The sequence below is a fragment of the Saimiri boliviensis genome, chromosome 6, assembly GCF_048565385.1.
Source record: "Saimiri boliviensis isolate mSaiBol1 chromosome 6, mSaiBol1.pri, whole genome shotgun sequence".
Taxonomy (NCBI): Eukaryota; Metazoa; Chordata; class Mammalia; order Primates; family Cebidae; genus Saimiri; species Saimiri boliviensis.
This window is the reverse complement of record NC_133454.1, coordinates 102,771,567-102,789,220: the sequence shown is the minus strand read 5'-3', so window position 1 is coordinate 102,789,220 and position 17,654 is coordinate 102,771,567. Positions and strand designations below refer to the sequence as shown.

At 48.7% G+C, this 17,654-nt stretch overlaps 1 protein-coding gene across 2 annotated transcripts in view; it reads left to right on the top strand.

Annotated features, from left to right (window-relative positions):
* Positions 1–17,654, top strand: part of ELF5 (E74 like ETS transcription factor 5) — a 34,654-nt gene that overhangs the window by 8,638 nt on the left and 8,362 nt on the right. For both annotated transcript variants that reach the window (XM_003919977.4, XM_010333317.3), the window contains exons 3-4: positions 11,336–11,569; positions 15,539–15,589. In XM_003919977.4, coding sequence (XP_003920026.1) covers positions 11,336–11,569; positions 15,539–15,589 — 285 coding nt within the window. The remainder of the gene's footprint in view (positions 1–11,335; positions 11,570–15,538; positions 15,590–17,654) is intronic.

The following is a 17,654-nucleotide window of genomic DNA, read 5'->3' as shown; positions in this document are numbered from 1 at the left end:
CAGGCAGTGTGCAAGAGGGGCCATGCCTTCGGGGGCTGCAACATGTCCACTACCAGGAGCCCCTGCTTCTGGGGCTAGGGGCCAGGCCGCACACACGGACTCGAGGCACTTACCTGCATAATGCAACCCCACACCTGCCCCCAACCCCCCCCACACACACACACATACGTGAAATCTCTTACCCTTATCTGCAAGGTCTAGATCATTGCATTTGGACTTGAATCAAGCAGATACATTGTCCAATGCTCCTTTAGGCCTAAGAAGCACCTTATTTCCCAGAAAGATGTGAAAAATGTACTCCATCTCCTTCCCTTGAAATTTGGTTAAGAGGTTAAACCTGAAGGAGGAAAATGAAAACTTTCAAGTCCCCATACCCTCCCTATGTGTCCCCCGGTGGTAGGGCCCAGCTCCAGGGCCTCTCCCTGCCCATGCAGAAGGCCAGGCCTCACTTAACCCAGACCTGCCATCGTGGGAGCCCCCTCTTTCTGCCTATTCTGCTGGGAGGCAGTTGGGGTGGTGGTGGGAGGGGTGGGCCACAACCACCTGCCCCAGGCAATGGCCTTGGCAGTGAAGCTCTGTGTCATAAAGACCTGGTGTGTTCCAAAAGGGAAGTCTGGCTTTGACACTAGCTGTGTCATCTTAACCTCTCACGTCCCAGTTAGTTTTCTCATCTGTAAAAGGGGAATGACCACAATGCTACCCTGTAGAGTAGTTTCACAAATGAAATGAGTTATCATATGGGAAGTGTTTAGGACAGAGTCTGGTACCTGGTAAGCACACATAAGTGTTTTCAAAAAATAGAAGGACTGACTGGACGCCATGGCTTACACCTGTAATCCTAGCCCTGTGGAAGGCTGAGGCAGGATTATCACTTGAGCCCAGGAATTCGGGACCAGCCTGGGCAACACAGTGAGACCTCATAGCTACAAAAAAATTGTTTAGAAATTAGCTGGGCATGGTGGCACATATCTGCAGTCCCAGCTACTTGGGGGGCTGAGAAAGGAGGATCCCTTGAGCCCTGAAGGCCAAGGCTGCAATGAGCTGCAATCATGCCACTGTACTCTAGTCTGGGTGACAGAGACACTATCTCAAAATAAAGGTCAGGGAGCAGTCACAGTGGCTCATGCCTATAATCCCAGCACTTTGGGAAGCCAAGGCAGGTCACCTGAAGTCAGGTGTTTGAGACCAGCCTGGGCAACATGGAGAAACCCTGTCTCTACAAAGAAATACAAAAATTAGCTGGGTGTGGTAGCACCCACCTGTGGTCCCCGCTATTTGGGAGGCTGAGGCAGGAGGACCCCTTGAGCTCAGAAGGTCCGGGCTGCAGTGAGCTGTGAGTGAGCCACTGCACTCCAGCCTGGGCAACAGAGGGAGACTCCATGTCAAAAAAAAAAAAAAGTATTAGTTTCAGTATGGGATAATGAACAAGTTCTAGAAGTGAATAGCAGCAATGACTGCACAACAGTGTGAATGCACTTAATGCCACTGAACTGTACCCTTAAGAAGAGTTAAAATGGTACGTTTTATGTTATGGATATTTTACCACAATTTTAAAGAATGAAGTTAGCAGGTGATCACCAGCGGCATTGCCCAAGTTACTTCAGTCCAGCCAACCCTTGGCCACTCAGACCCAGCTCTCCAGCCAGAGGCTTCTGCATTCCCATCAGCACCATGAAAGGTTAGACAAGGTCATTGCTAGAATCCCTTCCAGAAGCTTCTCTGATTCCCACATCAGGCAATATTGAAGACACAGTTTTCTCTTCCCACCACCCATTGAGAGAACAGAAATTCCCACCAAAGCATGCAGCCAGTGAAAATAAAATATCCTTCGAGACTGGCCCAGGTTCCTAAGGTTCCCTGAGGGATGGAACCAGGCTTTTGAGTAGCCACTGGCCCTCAGGATTTCAGGGGAAGCTGAGTACCTCTGACCTCCAAAAGGTCGAAGTTAGGTGCAAAACGTTCACCTGGCATGAACATCTCTCTTGGAGCTACCCGGGCACCAGGTGAGCCTCATAGCCCCTGCTCTCCTCTGTGTCCCACACATGGGAGGAAAAGCAGGAGGGACCTTCCATCTTTTTCAATGAGGAAATGCCCCAGACAGCGCATCTGACTGAGTTTCTGCAAAAGCCTTCTCAGACAGGAATGCATCAGGGAACAGCCAGCTTTGCCTCTGGGCACTGCTCAGCCAACTTCCCCTGTTCCGTGGCCAACAGGCTCTGAGACACCTCTCTTGAGGTTCTTACCCCCCTCCCAGGAAATACTATCTTGAATTCGGGGGTCCCCCTAAGGATTGTCCCAGTGGCAGCTTCCTGTTCACCCAGGTGCATGGGCAGGCACTGCCATTTACCAGCCATGTGACCTGCAGCCCATTTTTCGAGATATGCTTTCCTCTGCCCCCTGGAGTTGGGAAGATTGAATGAGATTTTGTGTAGAAAGTGTTTAGTCACATGCCTGGCACTTGGGAAGAGCTCACCCTAGCCAGGAACTGCTCACCTTCCCTGTTGAGTGGAAAAACAGCCTTCCCTCTCCTCTTTTTATTGTCCTTATTGAACAAAAATAACAGAGATTTCCATCTCAAACTTCCCAGTTCAGAATTGTTAACAGCTTAGATATTTTGAGACCCGAGGGAAGGGAAGGAAAAGAAGAAAAAAAATGATGTGCCTTCTAGACAAATGATGACTGGGAGAGGGAGGGGGGAATACTCAGCCTATTTAGGAAAACCAGCTGTTCTCAAAAACCCTTCAAATGGCTTGAGCAGAGTGCTGCTGAATCTGCCGTGGTGTGCTAACCACAGACGACTCTGACCTGCTCTTTGAAGCAGGACTTCTGCTTGGCTGCACTGCAGGCTGGAAGGTGGACAGTCACAGATTGCAAAATGCGCTAGAATTTCATGAACTCACCCTGCCTGGTCTGTGGCTTTTTCCAAGTAAAGAATGATGTACCCAAGTGGGAGGGAGGGTTGGTGGTGGGGAGGCTGCATGTAGTTCACATGCAGATGATATTTTTAAAAGATGATTTCTCCAACTGAGCTCCAGGAGCCAACCCTCGGATAGTCGTTGAACACCCTGGCCTGGCCGCTACTTTCTTTCTGGAGTTCGCTCCTTAGCCTCCATGGCCCACACCCCTCCCCTAACAGCCAATGTGCCATGCGCACATGCGGCACCTCCTTTGCTTTGGAATCTTGCTGATACTTTGTCATGCTGCAGAGGCTTCTAAATTGGGGTTCCCGAGAGGCTTTAGGGGTTTCGCAGAGGTTCCTCAGGGACCACCAGAGAAGGGAGTGGAAGTGACAGTTGAGAAGATGGGGCTTCAGTCCTTCTCTCTCCACCTCCATCCCTAAGCAGGCTCCTCCACTTTAATTCTGGGCTGCAGGAGCCAGAATAGGCCCAGATAAGCCACTCATAGCTCTGCCATTTACGGGTTTTGTGACCTTGAAAAGGGTCACACCCATGTGCCTTTCTTTCTCCCTTCGTAAAACAGGTGACATGATACAGGACTTTATAGCATTGTGTTGAGGACAACATGAGAAAGCACAAAGCATTTAGCATGATGACAGGCACGTACTAAGTGCTCAATAAATATGTTAGCTATAATATTATTGCACAATGTGAGATTTTATTTGAAGAACACTTTTTGTAAGGAAAAAAAAGTGTAAAACCCACTGGTCAGAGAAAGAGGCATTTAGATCCCCACATGGGCTTTTCTATGCAACCTTCATGTGCTGTGTACAGAAGTTTGAAAGCAGATGCAAAGGAAAGAGGCTAAGAACTTCTATATCAAAACTAGATTAACAAATACAAAATCAGCTAAAAGTGTGAGGTGAGCCCTGTGGCAGCGCCCCACCACAGGAGGACACCCCGTTAGCCACCTCTAGTCCATTCGACGTGCACCTGAGCCGTCCGTGTGGCTGTGGTCCCGGGACGGCTCAGGGCTGGGCTCTCCTGGCACCTCCCTAACTCCACGCTCCCAGGGCCACGGCTACTCCGCAGCCAGCCCGTCTCCTCTTGTCTCTATCCGGTTTCCTACACTGCACTGGACTTTACTTTTCCATCTCATGGTTAAAGTCTTTCCACAGGCTGTGCTGGAAAGCCAGGATGGGATATGGGACAGAGCTGGAATGGCTCAGGGAGGAAACCTGAAAGCCAGTTATCATTCCAGGTTTTCCCTCGTAAAGTCCTTCCTTTCAGTGACAGAGCTGCAGCCGCTGGTGCCCCTGCTACCCAGTTCGTTCTCCACCTCTCTTCAGTGCTGCCCCAGGCAAAACACTGTCCCAACTCCCTGTGCTAGTAAATCATGCTAATTATGGTCCACGGGTGTCTAACTCGGGCCTCCTGTGACCCAGACTGTCACAGGCCCTGAGCTTGCTTGACTGTAGTCGCTCCTCAGCTACGTTGAAGAAAGCCCTGTTTCCCTGAGAACAAATGTAGTCCCAAAGTAATAACCATTACCAGGTGACTTATACTGAAAACTTACTGTCATTCAGATACTGCGCTAAAATCTTTTTTTTTTTTTTTTCGAGACGGAGTTTCACTCTTGTTACCCAGGCTGGAGTGCAATGGCGCGAACTCGGCTCACCGCAACCTCACTGAACCTGGGTTCAGGCAATTCTCCTGTCTCAGCCTCCTGAGTAGCTGAGATTACAGGCACGCGCCACCATGCCCAGCTAATTTTTTGTATTTTTAGTAGAGACGGGGATTTCACCCTGTTGACCAGGATGGTCTCGATCTCTTGACCTTGTGATCCACCCACCTCGGCCTCCCAAAGTGCTGGGATTACAGGCTTGAGCCACCGCGCCCGACATGCGCTAAATTCTTTACATGCATCATTTCCTTTTCACAACAAACCTCCTGAGATATAGGTACTACTGTTATTTTTATTTTACCAGTGAAGGAAGCTGAGGTCCAGAGAGGTTAGGAAAGTGTGTTAGAGTTGCACAGCTAATACATCAAAGAGCCAAGATTTCAAATCGGAAAGGTCCGTCTCCACAGCCCAGACTCAGTTGCCCCACCCAACCCTGTGACTTCCATTGGAAGGTCCTTCCACTCCAACAGGCTCTTTGGCAGAATCCTAGAATGGAGGCTGGAAACAAGAATGGATTGAATTCCTGTAGCTGGCAGGTTCATCTAGCTTCACAAACTTTCTTATCTCTGCTCCCCAATCAGTAGAGAAGAAAGACCAAGGTCTCCTCCAGAGGGACATAACTGAAAGCTCTAAATTCAAACTACTTTCACAATCTGCAAATTTTGCATCCTGCTGCATATCCATTTTGTTGTAATATAAAAATCAGGCCAGGTGCAGTGGCTCATGTCTGAAATCCCAAAAATCAGCCAGGCATGGTATTACACACCTGTGGTCCCAGCTACTCAAGAGGCTGAGGCGGGAGGATTGCTTGAGCCCAGGAGGATGAGTCTGCAGTGAGCCATGTTCAAGCAACTGCACACCAGCCCAGATGACAAAGCAAGACCCTGTCTCAAAAAAAAAAAAAAAAAAAAAAAAAACTTAAAACTTACCCCCAAAATGTTTGCTTTGAGTGAGGCTCCAAGAAAATCAACAGTGGGTTCCAGAATCTTTACATAGGAAGGGCTTAGGGACAACAATCCATTTGGAAGACATGGCCAAAGGACTTGTCTGGAAATTATTTATTTATTTACTTACTTACTTACTTACTTATTTATTTGGAGATGGAGTTTTGCTCCTGTCTCCCAGGCTAGAGTACAATGGCATGATCTCAGCTCACTGCAACCTCTGCCTCCTGGGTTCAAGCAATTCTCCTGCCTCAGCCTCCCAAGTAACAGGGATTACAGACGTGCACCACCATGCCTGGCTAATTTTTATATTATTAATAGAGATGGGGTTTCACCTTATTGGTTAGGCTGGTCTCGAACTCCTGACCTCACATGATCCACCTGCCTCAGTCTCCCAAAGGTCTGGGATTACAGGTGTGAGCCACTGCACCTGACCTGGAAATAAATTTTTAAGAACACTGTGTAAGATTGAGAAGACCTCAGTTATCTATAACAAAGAATAGAGTTGGGGGATTAATGGACCCACCCTCTGGCCTTTCTACTGAAGATACACAATGAATATTATGTGACTTTCAATTACCTGCTCTCCACCACCCTGGGGACACAGCACCACCGCCACCACCCTCTCCTCTGCTCACTTTCAGAGGCTTGAGTCTTGTGTGTGTCCTGATGATCAAGAGTTTTACGAAGTCAGACAGACTCACCTGTGTCCCCATGCTTTAAACCGAAGATGGGATGGCAGCATTAAGGCACCTAACCCAGGCTGGCAATGCAAAGACAAATTAGCTAGGTTTGGTTTCTAAGCTTGATTTCTAATATAATTCCTACGGTTTTAATGAGGAAAATAAACCAAGGGTCTAGAAAGGGACAAAGCTGCTGGCCTACATATTTTTTTAAAAAATTAGAAGTGTTTGAAGGAATGTAATTAAAGTAGTGGCTTGGGAAGCCCAGGAAGTAACCCTGATATTGACAAATATAAGCGGATGATACTTAACGAGCACTCACCATATGCCTGGCCCTGTTCTAAGTACTTTCTGTGTATTAATTTACATAATCCTTTTAGTAGCCCAAATAAATAGGTCCTATTATTTTTATTTTGCAGATGAGTCTGAGGAGGCAGGACCACTAAGTGTCAGAGAGCATGTCCTCTTTCAACTTTGAAGGGGAATTCAAAATATAGGAATCCTGGTTACAAGTTCAAGAACAGTGATTTTCAGGGAGCCTCCTGGACCTAGTACCTCCACCTCCACTCCCAGAAAAGCAGGGTTGCTTTTTTCCAGATAAGTTTTAACTTGAAGAAAATAGTATTCAGGCCGGGGGCGGTGGCTCCAGCCTGTAATCCCAGCACTTTGGGAGGCCGAGGCGGGTGGATCACGAGGTCAAGAGATTGAGACCATCCTGGTCAACATGGTGAAACCCCGTCTCTACTAAAAATACTAAAAATTAGCTGGGCATGGTGGTGTGTGCCTGTAATCCCAGCTACTCAGGAGACTGAGGCAGGAGAATTGCCTGAACCCAGGAGGCGGAGGTTGCGGTGAGCCGAGATCGCGCCATTGCACTCCAGCCTGGGCAACAAGAGCGAAACTCCGTCTCAAAAAAAAAAAAAAAGAAAAGAAAATAGTATTCAACTAAAAAAGAATCCTTCTAAGTTGTTAGCATGCCCACTCTAAACAATAATCTTGAAGGAGACAAGTGTCCAAAACCCGTGAGATTCTACATCACAAAGTGATGGCCAGGAGTGATCCAGCCTATGAGAACATTTTGACTGGGCTTCCCGTGCTGTTTTGTAAAAATCAAGTTAGGTGCCACACTTGAAAACAGAAATCAGGAGAGTTCAGTTAGCAATCTGGTCCTGGCAACACAAGGCCCACCTTTCCACAAGGCGAGGGGTCAGGTAGCTATTTCCCACTTTGGCGTGAACTTTCCGGTCCCCACTGTCTCCACGTGAGGGCTCTGGCATAGACATTATCCGCTGACCCTGCGGGCATCTGGTGCACCCACCCAGCTCTGAAAGTTAGTCCTCTTTCTGAATTTAAATGCATCCCAGGTTATATATAGCATCACTTGTGAAAACTCCCCCAGAATTTCTGAAAACTCCCTCTAGCTCAATTCTTCCTTCCAATGCAGCTGGCCCTGAAACAAGTGTCCTAACCCACTTCAGACTTCAAAGGAGCTGGCAGAGTCTGCTGCTTAATAATAGTGACCTATGGGCATTCGGAGTAAGCCTACCAGGCACAGGAAGGGCCTCTACTGGGCGACATAGGCAGAAGGGCTCATGGCTCAACTTCAAAATGTTGAGATTATTTTACAAATGATAGAAGCATTGGGAAAATCACTTCACATTTCCAGACAACACAACGCATTAAAAATAATATATTCTGCTGGTATATAAACCCTTATTTTATTTGCCCTGAGTTCATTTCTTCCAAGTAGCAAAAGGGTCTTCTTCATGTCTTCATTAAGAGTATAAACACTGTCATCTTCAGTCTCTCCATTCTCGTCTGATTTTTCAAACCTAGGTTGTATTTTTTATTTTTTCTAGCCAGGTTCTGCTTATCCATTATTTATAGTTAGGGTTATACATATCTACCTTCATCCAAATCTTGCTTTAGTCAGTCTTGGGATGTGTGCCCACCTTGGTCCTCCTCAACCAAGAAGGGTGGGGGCGTGGTGGGAGGGAAAAGCCCCACATTCAGGAAGAGATGGGGATGCCCTTACTGGCAGGCCCTTTGACCCTGCAGGAGTCCCTCAGTCCCTCGTGTGTAAAGTGGGGAGAGTGGCTGCCGGTCATCTGGTCCATCAGACCCCCTCACTGAGGGAGGCCTGCGGTGGGCTAGGCTGGGCTCCAGGCACTCCTGGTTCCGGGCGAGCAAAACCCTTGGTCTGGAGGGGAGGGATGAGGAGGGCGCCTGAGGGCCAGTGAGCGGAGGGGGGGAATCTGTGCAAGGGAGAGTGAGGATGAGCAGGGATTCCTCAGGAGAAGGCAGACGGGGACCACGTTCCATCCAAAGAGAAGCCCCCGTGGGGAGACCCCGGGCTGCGAAGCCTCCTGGGCAAGGCGAGCAGGAGAGGAGCGGACGAGGAGGGGCTGGCGCTGCCCTCCCGCCCCGGGGCAGCCTCCGTCCTGAGGATGGGACCCCCCCCCTGCCCCCCGGAAAAGCGCCCCCGGAGGCCCGCCGCGGCACCCAGAGCAGCCATTTTCCTCCCAGCCCTGGGGCTGGGGAAGGCGCTTGCGGATGAGGAGAGGGGGCCTCCGCCGGGCTCTGGCTCCCGTCCAGGGGCCGGGGCCGCACACACAGCCGCCCTGCGGGTGAGCTTCAAAGCCGAGCGCCGAGGAGCAGGGAGCCAGCGCCAGCAGCACCTTCCCCGCGTGGGGCCGACTGCCGCCCGGCCGTTTCTCCGAAGCCTTGAGGCCCCCTCGGCTTCCGCAAACAATATGGCCCTCTTCCAGTGCCAAAGAAAATAGCAACGGGGTGGAAGCGGAGAGGGGAGGGGAGGGGAACAGGGGAACAGCGCCTTGGCGAAACCTTTCCGTGGAAAGAAATCAGCTGTGGCCGCCGGCCGCCGCGCAGCGATAGCCATCTCGGGCAGGGCCCGGGCGGGACCCGCGGCTGGAGAATGTCAAGGCTCATAAACGTCTCTCGCGGAACGCCAGGAAAGTCCAAAGGGCCCTCGGGTTTACTCAAGCCAGAAATCAGTAGATGAAAGCGCAGGCCGAACTCAGGAATGGCGCCTTGTTCTGCCAGGAGCCCCTGCCTGCCCTGAAGAGCCCCCACGGGCCTGGTGGGCCGGCTCCAGCCAGTGGCCAGTGATCAAGACCTGGCCTCACCTGCTCCCTGGCTCTTCCCATCCGCCAGGTAGAGGCTAAGACATCAGCCTCAAGCAGCCTGGCACAATGCTGACGCTTTGATCCGCATGCATATAAAAGAGATCTCTGGAAGAGCTTTGAGTTTTAAGGGGAGCCTCTATTTCCTCCTTTGTGAAATAGCCCAATTACACCTACTGGATAGGATTGTTGGGGCGACCTGGGAAACTTGAGACGACAAAAACACGTAGCACCTTGGCTGCCAGTCAGAGGGTGCTGAGTGAGCAGCAGCACCTGACCGCACAGAACCCACCTCCTGCCTGGATTCATCAGCAACTGGCAATGGTGTGACTGCTACTCGCCTTTAAATGCTGCAAATCGCACCACTGCCATTTGCTGTGGGGGTCTAATATGTGAGGGACCCGTTCAGTCATGGTCACCTTGCTCTCTGCATGTCACTCTCTGCTGTCTGCCTTTCTACTCAGGCCCTTGCGTTGTGTTCTATCCTGCTCTGCCCCGTCTCAGCCACTCTTCATGTTCATCTCTGCTCTGCCCTACCCTCTGAGGACCGCTATGGTGGCATGGGGAGAGCAATGGCTTTCCAGTTCAGGCTAGGGTTCAAATCCAGCTCTGCCACTCACTGGCGTGGGTTCTTGAGAAAGTCCTTCATGACTTGCAAGTTCCTCTTCTGTGGCCTCCTGGGGGACAGGGACCAAATCTGTCCACCATGAATCCTTAACACACAGTGTGTTGCTGCATACATAGTAGATATTCAATACTAACGTTTGTAATAGCATTTAAATCCTCCAGGCTCTGTTCCAGGTACTTTTATGTATATTAACTCATTTAATCTGCAGAACAACACTATGATGTAGGTGCTATGATTATTCCGGTTTTACTAGTTAAGAAACTAAAGCTTTCATTTGTTGAATGAAATGAATAAATGGATGAATGAATAAATAAATTCCATGGCAGATACAATAATTGTTTATGTCAAAGAGCCTGACCAAGTACCTAATACCTCACCTCTCGCATACCTTGTGTCCGCCTCACTTTCCATTTCTCCCAGGAACAGTAGGACAGAACTGTTGAACACCAAATCCCTGGGCCACGCACAGTCACATCCCAGCCTCCCAGACAGATGGTACTCACAACGCTGAGGCATGTACACGACGCCTCTAAAGGAGTGAGGGACTCTGATCTCAGGATAGAAATTACTCTGAACACCACCAAAAACACAAGAACAACAAAATAACCAGCTCTCCCATGACCACTTTCCTCTGGAGGCGCCTACTATGGTGACCCAAGAACAGTCAGACTCTGGGCAATGTCTAAGAAACCAAGGCTATTGCCACAAAATGGCCAGTAACCATGCAGAAACAAGTCACCTGCATTGGGCAGCTGCCCTTTAAAGTATAGGGACTCAAACCAGCTTCAAATGGCATCTGATACACAGTAGACATGTGTGACTATTGAACTGGTTACTAAGTTTCTATGTGCCAATCTACATACATTAACCCCAAACTCCATCACAGTCCTGGGTGTTGAACATATTATCCCCATTTTACAGATGAGGAAACTGAGATTTCAATGCCCACAGACCTTGCCCAATTGGAAAGTGGTAGAATCAGAATTTCAACTCTGCCTGTCAAACAGCTGAGTCTGTGCTTTTGACATCATATTGTCTGGAATCAAATAACTGAAGGGCTGTTTTCTTTCTTTTTCCACTAAATGCTTTTTTTTTAAGCACCAGCACTAACTCTGGTTCTTTCTTGCCCCTGTCATTCCCTCTCTGACCCCAAAGCTTATCTGCAGGATCCAATCCTTCTGATCTTCTCTGCAGAATAGAAGGTGACCTGGGCCCTACAGAAAACCCAGGGATGAAGGCCCTTTTCAACTCATTGGCTGATGGATGAGGATGTTACTTAACTGATGTGGCCTTCGGGGGCCCTCTCGAAGACTATCTTGGGACTATCATTCCTCACTTCTTTCTCCTTTGGTGCAGCCTGTGACTCGTACTGGACGTCAGTCCACCCTGAATACTGGACTAAGCGCCATGTGTGGGAGTGGCTTCAGTTCTGCTGCGATCAGTACAAGCTGGACACCAATTGCATCTCCTTCTGCCACTTCAACGTCAGCGGCCTGCAGCTGTGCAGCATGACGCAGGAGGAGTTCGTCGAGGCGGCCGGCCTCTGCGGGGAGTACCTGTACTTCATCCTTCAGAACATCCGCACACAAGGTCAGTGTTCAGAGGACTGGGCCTCCGGGGAGGGGCGGGCGGGGACAAGGATTAGGACCAAACAACCTGGAGAAGTCCTTTTTCACCATGTGACATGCACAGCAAAATTTTACTAACTGGAGTTCTCTGTTAACCAAAACCTTCAATAACTGGAAGCTAGCATGCCAGAATTGGGGATTTTAGGGAAAAGGGAGCAAGTTACAGAAATGCAAGTTGAGTGCATTTAAAAAAAAAGAAAAACCGGCTGGACACGGTGGCTCGTGCCTGTAATCCCAGCACTTTGGGAGGCCAAGGCGGGTGGATCACCAGGTCAAGAGATGGAGACCATCCTGGTCAACATGATGAAAACCTGTCTCTATGAAAAATACAAAAATTAGCTGGGCATGGTGGCATGCACCTGCAGTCCCAGCTACTCGGAGACTGAGGCAGGAGAATTGCTTGAACCCAGGAGATGGAGGTTGCAGTGAGCCAAGATCGCGCCATGGCACTCCAGCCTGGGCAACAAGAGAGAAACTCCGTCTCAAAAAAAAAAAAAAGAAAAAAGAAAAACTAACACCACATTTAGGGACTGCCCAGGCACCAGGCTTATAATAATACAGTGTCTTCATAACTATTTGAAACCACACAGGATGGACAAAAAAGAGGTTTGTGCTTCATCTCTCATTAAGCAGAAGGGGAATAAAATTAAACAGACCCTCTCCCTTCTCATTTCCACAGGAGTCCAGCTAATTACCATTTCTCCACATTCCTAATGGTTGAGGATCAAGTGGCCAGAAGGTGGCGCCAATAGCATTATTTAACTTTTCAACAGGTCTTTTGCATGCAGAACGTCCAAGCACATTTTTTTCAATCCAGAAAGGTTCTTTGAGAACATCGAGTTCTCATGTCTCAAAGTCACACATAGATGAAAGGAACTGATATCCCGAGACATTAAGTGACTTCCTCAAGGTCACACAGCATACAGAGCTGATTCACAGAAGGTCAGTACAAAGCAAGGGCTTGGAGATCTCAAAGACCTGCATTCCAACCCTCGCTCCAATACTCTCGAACCATAGCACCTCTGGCGAGTGGCTTAACCTGTCTGAATCCCCATTGCCTCATCTGTCCAATGGGATAATGACACCTCCATGAGCTGTTTTTAGAGGATTGAGGGAAATATTACCTAGCACAGCATATAAAGATGGAAATGCAGTAAATGGCAGCTATTTCCATCATCATTAATATAATCAAGAGGCATTGAAGGATGCTAAAGGAGACGTATCTCACCTCGGTTTTAAGAAGGATCTTTTTAAAAGATAGCACCTTCACCGGGAGCGGTGGCTCAAGCCTGTAATTGGAGGCTTGAGCACTTTGGGAGGCCGAGGCAGGTGGATCATGAGGTCAAGAGATCGAGACCATCCTGGTCAACATGGTGAAACCCCGTCTTTACTAAAAATACAAAAAAATTAGCTGGGCATAGTGGCACGGGCCTGTAATCCCAGCTACTCAGGAGGCTGAGGCAGGAGAATTGCTTGAACCCAGGAGGCGGAGGTTGCGGTTAGCCGAGATCGCGCCATTGCACTCCAGCCTGGGTAACAAGAGCGGAACTCCGTCTCAAAAAAAAAAAAAAAAAAAAAAGATAGCACCTTCTTTTGAAAAGGTAATTCAGAAGATACAAGAAATAGGAAGCTCCCCACCACCAGAGATAATCAAGCAGTCTAACAGCCCCCTGCTTGAAGGCTATGACAGCCACTCTTATTTGGACAAAAGACCCACAGAGGACCTTCCTGCTCTGTGATTCTTAGACCTCTTCCTGATCTTCATCCATCATGAGCTCCAGAGGGCAGAAAAGCTAAGAACGGTGGCCCTTGGGCGCTTCATGGCTTGGGTCCTGGGAGCCACAACTCCAGTGACAGTGACCTGCCAAGAGCTGGGATCTGTGTCCTGTGCTTGGAGTGGGCACTCCCTGAGAGAGGACAAGTTTGAACAAGTCACAACAGCTCCAGAAGGAGCTTGGGACTCCATTTAGGATCCTCCCAAGGGAACAGGCTTGCACGAAAATCCTAGGGCCATGGAGAGGGGTGAATTTCATTCTGAAAAAAGATGCAGCCTGGCAATGCCAGCTTGGCCAAATGACAAGTCAACATTATTTGTCTCCACGCTTTTGTGCAGCCCCAGTGCTGGTGTCTCCCACCACAGGCACCTCTCTTCCCTGGCAATTGTCATATATAAAAAAAAATATACCTGTCACCAGGCATAGTGGCTCATGCCTGTAATCGCAACACTCTGGGAGGCTAGGACAGGTGGATCATCTAAGGTCAGGAGTTCAAGACCAGCCTGGCCAACATGATGAAACTCCGTCTCTATTAAAAACACAAAATTAGCGAGGCACACTGGTGTGTGCCTATAATCCCAGTTACTCAGGAGGCTGAGGCATGAGAATTATTTGAACCCAGGAGGTGGAGGTTGCAGTGAGCTGAGATTGCACCATTGCACTCCAGCCTGGGCAAAAAAAGAGTGAAATTCCATAAAAAAAATAAATAAATAAATAAAAAATAAAAAAAAAACTGTCCCTGGTTTTATTACCCCAGGGCTCTGTGCAAAATGGGTAGGCTAAACCTAAAAAGCCAACTGCTTTTTAATAGACTATGCATTACCTCTTCTTATTCTAAGGAATTCCTGGAGTCACAATGCTGCCTTTAATGGTGGGATTTCAGACACTCTTTAGCCAGGAGGGTTCCATGTTGAGCAGTAAAACTGTCTGCTCCACCAATCTGCTCCATTCTGAAACTCCTTTTCTAATGTTTCTCAAGCAGGTATGTGGATTGTAGATTGTGGAGATGTGTTTATTGTGACCAAAGTTCACACTGTCCCCATTTGCCCAAGAAACACCGTTTTCACCTGTTATCCTGCGGTAATTATTGCTATAGCACTACCTTTCATTCTCAAAAGCGTCTCCATTTGGATCATAAATTATGTAGTGAACTCAGGGTTATTACCTCATGTATGCTACCCCATAGGTTAGGACTCTGGCAGAACAGGATACCGAACAAGGCAGTTTTGTTGAGGAGATGAGCTGGAAAGGGGCTATAAGGCCGCGCACCATCCAGCTCCAGCTCCATCTAGGTATTACGGTAGGATTTACGGGCCCAGAAACCTGGGGACACTGGTTCTGGGAGGCAACGTCAGAGGGTGGCTCCACAGCCTAGGAGAGATACGAGCCCCTCTTCAGTCTCCCATCCTGCTCTCAGTCGGCCCTTGGGCAGTGTCAGCTGGGGTACCTGGCTGACCAAAACCAATGAGAACATGACACCAGGAATAAACAATCACAACTGCGCCCTGCTCCAGTCTGCTTAGCAAATAGAAATTAGTCCTTGGGTTGGACCAAGCTAGGAAATAGGTATCCTTCAGCCTACACTGCTATGTAGAAACAAGATCGGAAACTCCTATTTCAGCCCCATCCCACCCCATTCCCCACAGGGGAGAGAGCCAAGGCCCTGGCCTCATCTTCCACACCCTCATTAAACTCAGCGTTCACTTCGGGTTTCGTACTTCTTCCAATCTCCTATGCCCATTCTCCCTGCTGACCGGCACATAACAGCCATTCCAGTCCCCGAGGGATTAGAGGCCATGTCAGAGACTATCGACTCTTCACCAAAGGGGAGCTGAGTGGGTATTTTATCTCATGATGTCAATGAGAAACACCAATAAGCCCAGAGACTGAGTGACAGAGCATCTGCAGAGGCTGCTGGGATGCCTGGTTCTGGGTGCTCCCTCCAAATGACCTTTAAAAATGAGGACACTGTTACCTCTCAGGGATGACTTCAGGGTGGCACGCTATGGCCAGATGGTCTCCAAGGTTCCCTCTAAAATGTAACCAACCTTGAGAGGGACAGTCACTCCACTTCCCGCCAACACCCCCTCTCCTGGGCTGGCCAGTGGAAACCAGGATTGTATGGTATGGTTTGTGGATTTCTTTTTCTTTCCCAGGTTACTCCTTTTTTAATGACGCTGAAGAGAGCAAGGCCACCATCAAAGACTGTAAGTATCCAAGCACAAGCCACCTGAGGCTCTGTCAAGGCTGTCATTGGCACATGGGCTTGAGCATTCTTTTAGGATCCTACTGAAAAGTTGATGAACTAAAACATCCCAGACCTGGAGAAGCCAGTGGGGAAAAGTGTGGTGGAAAGTGTGACAGCAAGAGCATGGGCGTGGGCCTGTGGGACACGGCTTGAGTCTATGGATTGCTTGTCCTCCAAGACTCCATTCCCCTGTCTATAAAATAGTGTGACCCCTGTGGGTCATGGTGAGTTTGAGAAATGACACACAAAGGGTCCAGCACGTGCCACCAGTGTAGATGCCCCCAAAACCAGTATCTATTAGTCGTAACACTAATAATACCATTAGAAGCCTGTGGTCCATGGTGCTTAAGAAGACTCTGAGCTCACGAAGTACGGAGGGTTTGTAAACACAAGATGATGGAGGATGCTGATGATTAAACTTCCCCGTTTCACTTTGGCAGATGAAGAAGGCTAGGGAAAGGGATCTGTGGTGCTTTCATTTTTTAAAGATGACAGTGATGATTGCTGTTAGTTACTGAGTCCGAGAGGCCAGGAGATGTGGTCCTGGGCAAACCCCATTCCCCCATGGGCTTCAGCTCAGTCATCTGCAGAGAGGGAGCAGAGCACATGGTGATTTCCAAGGCCTCTGAGGGGTGCAAGCTGGAGGGGCAGACACAGAGGGACTGTTCTTATGGTTTATGATTCTTTTTTTCTTAAAGTCCCAAGCAATCAACTGAGGAGTCATATTATTTGGCTCCTAGTTAACAAAAGTTTTTAGATTTCTGTTTTTTGTTTTGTTTTTGGTGCTTTAGCACAGGAATAGCCAGTTTGTGGACCACATGCTACAGACTGAATGAAGCAGGCGCACTCTGCCCCACAGACCGCGACGACCCTTTCACGAGCCGCTCTGCATTCTGCCAGGTTTCATCACTTAGGGCCCCCGGGTGTAGCATCTCACCCATCTGTGAACAAAGCTCACACAGTTTCCTGGTGCTGGCAGAATCCCTTGTGATCCATCTGCAGCAGCCATGGGGATACAAATCCCAGCTTTCACCGCCCCACCTAACCCAGGCAAAGGCCCTGGAAGAAATGAGACATTACTGTGGCCAAAGGCTTGAGCCACAGGCAGGCATTTGCTTTACTCTCTAAGCAGTGGTGACCTGGACCTGACCAGCCCTTTCTCCAGGGGTCAGTGTCTTTACCTACAAATGGAATCACTTACCAGCCTGCCTTCCATACGGCAAAAGGAAGATCATGCAATAGAAAGGGAAGGTGTGTCCAGTCAGTTCTTTTCAAGTAGGTGTTACCTGAATATGCAACTAGCCACAGTTAGATTCAGTGTGATGATGATGATGAGGATGAGGATGAGGATGACAATAGCAGCTAGCATTTGTTGAGTGCTTCCTATGAACCAGACCCTGTGCTAAAATCTTTATAGACGTTGTGTCAGGTAATCTTCCCAATATGAGACAAGCCCTAGTACTATAGCCTTTTTCTAGGGGTAGGAGCCGGAGCTTAGCGTTTAAAGGTGACATGCTTAGAAGGCAACAGATGACCCAGTTGTGTCTAAATCTGAAGCCCCTGACACCTTTGCTCTGCTTACCTATTTATTTCTCTCCTGTTTCCTTCACTCTTTGAACAAACATTCATTGAACACCTACTATATGCCAGGCCCAAAGCTAGGCAATGTAGCTGCCATGATGAGCACTACTTGAGTCTTGCTCTCACTGAGGCAGGGTCAGGGTAGAGATATTAAACAAATAACCCGAGTGATAAATTCATAGCTGCTCATGACAATGATATTATAAAGGGAAAGATCAGGATGCTTTGTGTGTAATGGGGAAAGACTGCATTTAAACTGGGTCCAGGGACAGCTTTTTGGAGGAAGAGATATTTGAATTAAAGCATGAGCAGAAGTTAGCCAGGAAAAGAGGGAGGAAAAGGTTCCAAGGAGTGAATGGCCAGCACGGAGACCCTGAGGCAGGAACAATCTTGGTGTCTTAGAGAAAGAACCAAAGAAAGCCAGTGGGTCTAGCACTAGCTTG